Consider the following 10,283-nt stretch of genomic DNA (forward strand, 5'->3'; position numbering starts at 1 on the left):
GCCCACGGTGGGAGTCTTCCTTCCTCACTTGGTCCTCCCTAGAAATGTCCTCAGACCTGCCCAGAGGAGTATTTGTTTCTAGATCAAATTTAAGTTTACAACCAAAATTAACCATCACAGAGATTAGCAAGTTACCCTAAAACAGGATAGTAAATTAAGGGAGAGTTCAAAAGAAGCTGCCTTTCTGTCATAAATTCTGATGTCATAAAGTGTACTTTCCTGCCGAGTTTTAAAATGTAAATTTAATAGTTTAATGGTAACATCTTATACCTCTAGTTTTTCTACATTAAGTTTAACAAACCAGGTGTGATGGTACCTGTCTGTAATCCCAATATTTTAGAGTAAAGGCAAGAGGTTAAAACTGTCAAGGTTATCCTTGTATACACAGCCAGTTTGAGGACAACCTGACCTACATGAGACCTTGTCCCAACAAAACAAAAAAATGTTTGATAAAAACCCACCGGTTTAAAAACAAACATCTTACATTAGAAAGTGTTTTTAATCATCTCACTGGGGACAATCCTAATTTCCCCAAAATCAGTATGTTCCAAGTACAGTAAAAAGTGATGATTTAAGTTCATTAATCCCAAAAGAAATCCCAATTGTTGAAGGACACTCCCCCCTCCCCTTTTTTGAGACAGGGTTTTTCTGTGTAGCCCTGGCTGTCCTGGACTCAGAGATTTGCCTGCCTCTGCCTTCCCGAGTGCTAGGATTACAGGCGTGTGCCACTGTGCCCTGCCAGAAGCCTTCCTGTAATGAAGAGCTGTCATGGAAGATAGGAGACAGAATAGAATCTCTCAACTGACTGAAACTACCTCATCTTTACATAAATAAGGCTGGGACTAACAGCTCAGAAGTTAGAACTTGGTCTTGCAAAGGCTCCAGGTTCAGTTTCCAGTACCCACACAGTGGCTCCATTGTCCTCTGACTTCTACAGGCACACAAGGTACATATATACATGCAGGCAGAATGCTCATACGAAAGTCTTTAAGATGAACCATAGTCTCCAAATAAAAGACACAATAAAAACAGCTATCAGAAATGTTTTTAATTATGAGCATTAGCCCAAGTGGCTTTTGTTTAACTATGTAGTCCTTGGTTGGCCTAGAACTCAGGTCAGCCCACTCTGCCTAGAGTGCTAGACAAAAGTCATCTCCCACCACGCTTGGCAGTCACTTTTCAGTCAAAGTTTAGAATTAGGGGGTCATGTCCTGTAGCCTTTACAAATACAAGAAAGTCTTCGGGACTCAATCCCATGGTTGCAGCATTAGTCATTGGGTGAAAGTACACTTTTTCATGTCCACCTTCCAGAAAAGCTGAATCCAAAACAAACTTAACCTCTCCATAGTCACAGAAGAGTGCCAAAGGCGTGGCACAGCCTTGACCAACTTTCAGTTTTTCTAGCATGGCTGTTTCATCAGCAAACCGAAGATTTCCACTCCCAACTCCTAACTGTTTGCCAAGATCATTTAAATTAACTTGTCTATCATGAAGAACTGTCACCAGCCAATAATTTTTCTTCTTTTTGTCTTTAAGAAATAAGTTCTTACTATGTGCTCCTTTCAAATGTTGAATATGAGGCATCATTTCTTCAACTGTAAACACCTGCAAAATATCACATGAGTAAAGTTACACACACATAGCAACAGTTGTACATACTTTGGTGGATGAAAGGGTGTGCTCTACACTGAATTTAGCTGGTAGAGACCCATCTCCATTCATTGTGTTTTATTGTTTGTAGTTGGGCTTTTTGGTGCTGGGGACAGAGCCCAGAGCACTATACATTCTAGGCAAGTACTAGGTATCTGAACTAAACCCTCAGGGCTGAGGTTAGGATCAAGAGTTCAGGTAAGCCTGTATTACACAGCAAAATGCTGCTTTGGAAAGGGGGAGGAGGAAGCCTTAAATCATCACTAATCTCAAGACCTCAGTTTTTCTTAGCCCAGTTTTCTATCCCAGCATGCTAGTGAAGCCATCAGATACCTGAGAAGCATACTGTTGTACTTTGGCAGTAAATGTTGATGACAGTCCTTAATATTTATCTCCAGAGTACCTGACAATCTCCACTCTACAAGGACATTGATGGGGAACATAAGACGCACCCCGCCCCCAGATTAGTACAGAAATATATATATTTGGGTAGTGTACCTGGGAAGGAAGGCAGAGGAAACAGTTTTGTTACGGCATTTGTAAAGATGAAAAATGTTAACAAGTGCTTCTCAAAGAACTGGTGTTTTCAGTCCCAGCACTCAGGAGAGGCAGAGGCAGGCGGATCGCTGTGAGTTCGAGACCAGCCTGGTCTACAAAGCGAGTCCAGAACAGCCAAGGCTACACAGAGAAAGCCTGTCTCGGGGGGAAAAAAAATTGTTCCTCAAGCCGTACCAATCCTCATAGTAGTTTCCACGAACACTGCAAATCTCCAGTGTAAGTTATGTTAAAAAAAAAAAAAAGTTTAAGGTACGTACTTCTTGTTTGTGCCACGTACCGGTTGGCAGGGCCAAAAGAGGGCTTAGGGAGGGACCTCTGAAGCTGTAGTTTTAAATTGGCAGTTGTGAGCTCAGTGTAGGTGCTGGAAACTAAAATCGTGTCATCTTCAAGAGAAGGAGGTGCACTTAACTGGGAAAAGAACTCTCCAGAGCCAGGGGTATACTTCTTGGTAATTATTTGGGAATACACGTCTTCTCGGGTTGCAGTGGTATCAACTGTGCAAAGCAGTAAAAACCAAACCACCGCAATGACCTGCTGTGCCTTCTATAGGGTTGCCACTAAAGTGGTGGGTTCCAGCCCGCTCGGAAGTCACATCAATCATCCCGAGACAAGTTTCCTCACGGTACCCTCAGTTACAAACCCAAAGACTTGCAAGTCCTTGGTTGGACCCAAAAAGCACTCGCCCAAGGGCCCCAGTAGCCTCAGTTGCAGCGGAAGCCCCGCGCGCGCCCTTCCTGGGTCCGCAGCCTCACCTCCGGATGCTCCACCACCTCTGTGCGGATGGCGAGGGCGCTGAGCCTCTGCTCTAACGCCGCCCGCAACTCCAAGCCCGCCATCTTCCAGCTGCGTTGGCAGGCTGAAGGAAGCGCCTGCCGGAAGCGGGGCAGCTTCCGAGGCGTGGCGGTGCGATTTGCCCTGGACCAGCCCATCCGAGGACCGCCCAGTGCGCATGCCTATAACTCCGACCACCTGAGACGCCGTTCACGCCCAGGGAAAGCTATGTGCCTTGCTGGTTCCGGGGCCGCGGCACTGTAGCTTTATGGCTTTCCAACTGTAATTTGTAACGTGCGACTTTCTGTTTTTCTTTTAATTTTTTGTGTATGGGCGTTTTACCTGCATGCAGGCCTGTGCACCACGTTTGTGCAGGGCCGGAGGCCGAAAGAGTGTGTTCGATTTCCTAGAACTGGAGTTTTAGCTATGTGGGAGCTAGGAACCGAACTAAGGTGCTCTGCAAGAACAGGCACCGCTCCAGCACATTTTGATATTAGGAAAGAGTACTGCAACAATTCACCATTTGCCATGGCCGTTGTGATACCTTTTGGCAGGGGATTTGCAGCCATGTACGGACCACTCACTTTGAATAAGGCTCAAATTCCATGTAACTGTGTGACTTAAAATTTAGATTAAGGCTCACATCGACATGAAACATTGATACACTCAGAATTGTTTAACCATAACATAAATGAATTTAACTTATTCGTGTGTGAACAGTGAAGATCTGAAAAAGATAACCCTGTTAAAGTCACAGGTAAGGGAGCTAGAGATACGGCTCAGCAGTTAAGAGCACTTGCTGCTCTTCCAGAGGTCCTGAGTTCAACTGCCAGCAACCACATGGTGGCTCACAACCACCTATAATATGTTCTGATGCCCTCTTCTGGCCTGCAGGTGTACATGCAGGCAGAGCACTTGTATACACAAGATAAAAAAAACATAAACCTTTAAATAATAATAATAATAATAATAATAATAATAATAATAATAATAATAATAATAATAATAATAATAATAATAATAAAAGACAGCCAGTTGTAGTAGCGCACACTTGTGATCCCAGCACTCAGGGAGGCAGAGGCAGGCTGTTCTCTGAGTTCGAGGTGAGCCCAAGGCAGCCAAGGCTACACAGAGAAGCCTGTCTCAAAAAACAAAGACAAAAACAAGACAGTAAGTGGCCCCCACAACTTAACAAGTTTTAGAGGAAACTACAAAACAGGAATTTAGAATTGTGTTTACAGTTTCACTCAGAACTAACTCAGGGTTGCAAAACTTTAAAAATCTTCTAGCTTAAGCTATTTTTGTGTTATTATTCTTTTTAATGTGTATTTTGTCTGTGTATGCTTGTACGACCTTTGGAGGTCAGAAGAAGGCATAGGATCCCCTGGAGCTCCCCAGGAGTTAAAGATGGTCATGAACTGCCACATGGGTGCAAGCCAGGTCCTCCGGGAGAGCAGCGAGTGCTCTTCACCTCTGACCTATCTCTTAAGACAGTATTTTGATAGATATCCTTTCTACTCCCATGGCCTCACGGTGCACAGACTGGTACCATATTCATCCTGAACACCACCACCATTGTCCCAAGTCCTGCTTTGACTCTTTCATTGTTTTGTGTACCTGTGTGTTCATTAGACAGTTGACGTCCTCATACATAGACAGTTTTGTGTCCTGCTTTTTTTTTTGCTAACCTACTTCCTATTTTAGTAAATATTTCATGTAGCTGGATCATAATTGTTTGCATATTGGGTGCAGGGAGTGGAACCTATGGTCTCAAGCACTCTACTACTGAGCTACCCAACCCTTAATCGCAATGTTCAGCAACTTGCATATTGGTGAAGGGGTTGGTTAGTCAATCTTGGTATTCTAAATTATTTATCATGATACCCTATGATCATATAGAGGGGGAGGTAATCCCCCTCAGGAACAGTCATAGGGGAGGGGAATAAGGGGAAATTGGGAGGGAGGGAAGAATGGGAGGATACAAGGGATGGGATAACCATTGAGATGTAACAAGAATAAATTAATAAAGGAGGAAAAAAAATTAAATAAATAAATAAATAAATAAATAATTTATCAAAATAACTATTCTAAACGTATTAGCAATGCGTAAATTAACCTTGTGCACACCAGCACCAGTGTGTGTGTGTGTGTGTGTAGACAGCTTGTGGGAATCATTCTCCTTTAACTACGCAGGTTCCAGAATCAAACTTGGGTCATAGGCTTGGCAGCAAATGCCATTACCCACTGAGCCATCTTGCTGGCCCAAACTTTAGTGACCTTTTGACAGAATTTTTAGGACATAACTTTTGATCAAAGAGACATTTCATTGTTTAATATGCATTTTCTGGTTAATTTAAAGTGTGTGCGCATATGTGATTGAAAAATTAACAAATGGGACAGCTTAAAGTTTTGTTTTTGTTTGAGGAAGGTGTTTTATTTTGTTTTGACAACAGTGCCTCACTATAGGCCTGGAACTCCGAGAAATCTGCCTAATGCTGGGACTACTAAATGCATGTATCAACCATCCCTAGCACCTTAATGCTTTTTGGGCTGTTTGTTTTTCTGAGTACCAGATACATAGACAGTTTTCTCATGGTTATTATTTTCCCCCAGTTGGGAACTGGTTTTGTTTATATTCTTGGTTCATTTAGACCAGTGGTTCTCACCCTTCCTAACGCTTCAAACCTTTAATACAGCTCCTCATGTTGTGGGGACCTTCAACCATAAATACTACCTAATAACTCTAATTTTGCTACTGTTATAACCATAGTGTAAATATCTGGGTAAACAGGGGTTTTCCAGAGGGGTTCATAACCCACAAGCTGAGTACCAATGATTTAGATAAAATCAATTTAATCAAAAAATAAGAGAAAAAAAAGGTGAGAAAGAGCTGTGGCTTCTGACTTTGTTTACTTTGCTCCCTCCTTTTTCTCATCTTTTTCTCTTATTTTTAGATTGATTTTATCTACAAAAGATTCTCATGTAGCCAAGTGTCATTTTTTTTTTTTTAAGTTTTCCTGGTCTACGTTTAGAAAGTTAACCTCCTGCAGTAAAGCACCCACTTTATTTCCTGAGCATGATGGCACATACCTATGATCCCAGCACTTAGGAGCCAGAGGCAAACACAGTTCTATGTATTCGAGAACAGTCTGCTATACATAGGCCTGTAAAAGTAATTTTTTTTTTGAGACAGGATTTCTCTGTGTAGCCTTAGCTTTTCTGGACTTGCGATGTAGACCAGGCTGGACTTGAACTCACAGAGATCTGCCTGCCTCAGCCTCCTGGAGTGCTGGGGATTATAGGAGTGAGCCACTGCTCCTGGCTGTAAAAGTAACTTTTATTTACCTAATTGCCATCTCGGAGACTTACTGCCTCCATCTGCTAACCTAGGCCTAGTCTGAAAGCTTCTAGCCTCGGTACAATCTAATCTACGCCTAGAATGTTTTCATCCTCCGAGGCTTACTGATGAATAAGCTCACTCTTTCTAGTTCTTTCTGAACCTGGCTGGTTCAACTCAGCTGTTCTGGCTCAAACTCCTGTCCAAGCTGACTGATTCAAACTGGCTTTTCTTTCAGCCTCTGGCTGAATTGCTCTGCTTGGCTTCATACTGACTTTAGCAATATGATTTGATCCTCTGGCTCCACCTGTCTTCACCTGTGTGATGTATAATGAAAATGCAGTGGGAAGCGGGGGCACCATGGTGTGTGGGATACAAGAATTTGCTCACCACCTCTCTGCCTCTCTCTCTTGGTTTCTCCCTCTCTGTTTCTGTCATGGGCGCCTTCCCCTTTTCTCCCCTCTTTCCTCCTTTCCCACAATAAATCTCCTTTGATACCAGATGTGTTGCTTGGCATCTTTATATGTTATAACACTGGTACTGTGAAACTGGCGGTACCATGGGGGCAACCCCGTTAATTGTCTTGGCAGACCGGAATCACTTACCTGCCATTCTGCCCGCAACACATTCGCCTTCTGTTCCACTGCTTGCTAGGTGCCCCATCCAAAACTGACTGGTAGGCTTCCCCTTCCTGGTCAGTGTGAACAGCGAAGGCTAAGGCTGTTAAATGATGCACTGGCAGAGCCAAGTGCTGGCAAAATATGTGGTTATGACCATTTCTATGATCCGTATGTCAGTGCTTGTCCTTCCTCACCTGCCCAAAAGATGATTCTTTGAGATTATCGTGTTAAAAAGAAAGCTGCTGTGATCACAGGTCATACAGCCCTCGATGCCTATAGGCAACAAAAAGAGATAGATCTAATTATATTGTTGAATATAAAAGCCTTTAAAGCCGGGCGTGGTGGTGCACGCCTTTCATCCCAGCACTCGGGAGGCAGAGGCAGGTGGATCGCTGTGAGTTCGAGGCCAGCCTGGTCTACAAAGTGAGTCCCGGACAGCCAAGGCTACACAGAGAAACCCTGTCTCGAAAAACCAAAAAATAAAAAAATAAAAATAAAAATAAAAAATAAAAAAATAAAAGCCTTTAAATGATTGAGGAGCCAATCAGACTATCCCATGCTAGCCTCAAGCACCAATAGCAATCAATCAATCAGGTTGGTGTAACTATAAGGAAATGGAGGTATGTGGCAAAGCCACCTGAGGAGAAGGTCGAAGTAGTCGCTACCCTAGCCTCAGATCCATCTTGGGACTTCACTAACGTGCTGGGAGTCCCTAGTAGATCAACACTGCGTGCGTTGTTGGATCAGGGCCTTTCAAGGAGTCTTAGGAGGCGCTGATACTTCACTCGCCATTCTCTGTGGGCCTCCAAAAGGCTCATCCCGACACAGTCTCCTGCTGCCACCTATGGATTCAGATGCAGAACTCTCAGCTTTTCCTCCAGCACCATGTCTGCCTGCGTGCCACCATGCTCCGCGCCGTGATGATAATGGACTAAACCTCTAAACTGTAAGCCAGCCTCAAATTAAATGTTGTACTTGATAAGAAAAGAGGGGCGGGGCTAATTATACCGTGATGAGAATCCTTTGGGAACCTGACTGGAAAGATAGACTGTAAGACCCCCTCCCCTGTGCACCCGCCATAGCAAGCATAGCAGCAGTAACGCTATCTTGCAAGGCAAGACTAGAATAATAGGTTCCCGAGATAAGATGAGGCCTGGGGCCCAGAGAAAAAAAGATAAAAGCGTGCTGAGATAACAGAAACAGTTTGTCCTTGTAAAACAAGATATTTATGGCCGGCCATCTGGCCCAGGGAACGGGTAAACTCCCCTGTTCCCAGAGCCCATCTGATGACCGGGCCATAACCTCGCCTCATTTAAATTTACCAATCAGAGCCCTGTAACTATGCTTCTCGCTTCTGTACCCGCGCTTCCCGCTAACATCCCTATAAAAGGCCCCCGAAAGACTCGCTCGGCGCTGAGACGCCTGGGTACCCGTCCCTCTACAATAAAGCCTCTTGCGTGTTGCAACCGAAACCTTGGTCTCGCTGGTTCTTGGTGGGGGTCTCCACGTTAAGACCACCGTGCCGGGGGTCTTACAAGACCAAAGAAGGAAGTAGGGGAAGATGACGTCATGAGTTTGCCAGTAGTCAAGCTGAGGAAACTCCAGGCATGTATGTGGTGGTGATGGTGGTGGGGGCATTATCATCAGATGTCACAGTAGAATGACATCTGTGGAGTGGAGGCAGGGCTAAAGCTAGGCACAAAAGATCCTATATGTCATTTGGAAAAGCAGGAATGACTACTGGAAAAAGAACCTGTTAATAAACTGACATTTTCCTAATGAATCTATGTTGTCAATCATATTATTATTTAAGGATATGGTAAATGTTTAGACGAATATGGGCAGTGTGATTTTGCCTCAAAAAAAAAAATCTGTATAGCAGACTGAACTAGGAAAAACTAGGAGGCTGGAGAGGTGGCTCAGGTAAGAACACTGGCTACAGGCTGGAGAGATGGCTGAGAGGTTATGAACATTGGCCGCTCCTCCAGAGGTCCTGAGTTCAATTCCCAGCAACCACATGGTGGCTCACAACCATCTATAATGTGATCAGATGCAGTCTTCTGGCCTGCAGGTGTACATGCAGGCAGAGCACTGTACACATAAGAATAAATAAATAAATCTTTAAAACAAAAGAAGGGGGTTGGGTTCCTAGCACCCATGTCTGGTGGCTCACCTGTAACTCCAGCTCCAGGGGAACCCACACATTCTTCTGGCCTCACCAGCTGCACACACACAAACGCACATAAATTAAAATACTTTGTTTGTTTGGTTGTTTGGTTGGCTGGTTGGTTTTTCAAGCCAGAGTTTCTCTTGTAGCCCTGGCTGTCCTGGACTCACTCTATAGACTAGGGTGGCCTTGAACTCAGAGGTCCACCTGCCTCTGCCTCCCAAGTGCTGGAATTAAAGGCTTGTGCCACCATGCCCAGCTTTTGTGTGTGTTTCAAGACAGGGTTTCTCTATGTAGCCCTTGCTGTCTTGAAACTTGCTCTATAGACAAGGCTGGCCTCCAACTCAGAGATCCTCCTGCCTCTGCTTCCTGAGTGCTGGGATTTAAGGTGTGCGCTACCACCACCTGAAAATACCTTTTTAAAAAAAAGACATTTGGTTGTCTCAAATTCTTGTAAGCATAAGCAGGTAGCTTACACTGTCTCTAGATTTAAAACAAACAAAACTCCAAAGCCACCAAGTATTTTCATCATCCTTCCCCCAGCTCCATTCTAGGAAAACTATTGTCTAAGGATGAAGATACAGCTCAGAAGATAAACTGGCTCCTATAGTAAGGAAGGAGAAATCAGCTGGATCTACTAGGAGCTTCCTTTTGAGTATACTGTCAGAAAAAGACAAATGTTTACATCTTTCCATAATGTAGGAAGTTATTGCATAATAAATTCACAAGGGCTGGAAAGATGGCTCAGCCATAAAAAATAAGAGTCTGGTTCACGGCACCCACAGCTGTGTCTCTAGCCATTAAAATTTTTTTCCCACAAAATACAGTGTTTTTGTTGTTGTTGTTTTGTTGGCAGCAATTTACCAATCAGTCCTGTTTTCCTTGATAAACACAAGTTCTCTCTTCCTATCTATCTATCTATCTATCTATCTATCTATCTATCTATCTATGTGTGTGTGCACATGCATGCACACATGTGAAGACAACATGCAGCACTCTGTCTGTCCTTCCTAGTATCAAACTCAGATTATCAGGCTCAGCAACAGGGGTCAATCCACTGGCCACGGCCTTTTTTTCCAATCTTCCTTTTTAGAAATGAAAGTCAAGTCAACAACTTAAGTTTTATTCATTTTTTTAAATGTTTAGTTTCTGTACATATATATTGCCTGAATGTGTGTAT

The 10,283-nt window shown here is 43.6% G+C and overlaps 1 protein-coding gene across 1 annotated transcript; it reads right to left on the reverse strand.

Moving 5' to 3' along the window:
- Positions 1-1,033: 1,033 nt before the first annotated feature.
- Positions 1,034-3,120, reverse strand: LOC311607737 (prolyl-tRNA synthetase associated domain-containing protein 1). Its single transcript, XM_084799766.1, has 2 exons — positions 2,961-3,120; positions 1,034-1,605 (listed from the first exon to the last, which is right to left on the reverse strand). Exons 1-2 carry the CDS (start codon positions 3,042-3,044, stop codon positions 1,180-1,182), a joined length of 510 nt encoding a protein of 169 aa, XP_084655892.1. The 5' UTR covers positions 3,045-3,120; the 3' UTR covers positions 1,034-1,179.
- Between the last annotated feature and the right edge of the window lie 7,163 nt (positions 3,121-10,283).

The sequence above is a fragment of the Acomys minous genome, assembly GCF_964271855.1.
Source record: "Acomys minous genome assembly, chromosome: 10".
Lineage (NCBI taxonomy): Eukaryota > Metazoa > Chordata > Mammalia > Rodentia > Muridae > Acomys > Acomys minous.

What these genes read in the sequence shown, in the direction of transcription:
- LOC311607737 (XM_084799766.1), bottom strand. Translation starts at nt 3,044, where the DNA reads ATGGCGGGCTTGGAGTTGCGGGCGGCGTTAGAGCAGAGGCTCAGCGCC. An exon ending in AGGTGGTGGAGCATCCGGAG is followed by an intron (nt 1,606 to 2,960) that starts GTGAGGCTGCGG and finishes GATATTTTGCAG; the next exon opens with GTGTTTACAGTTGAAGAAAT.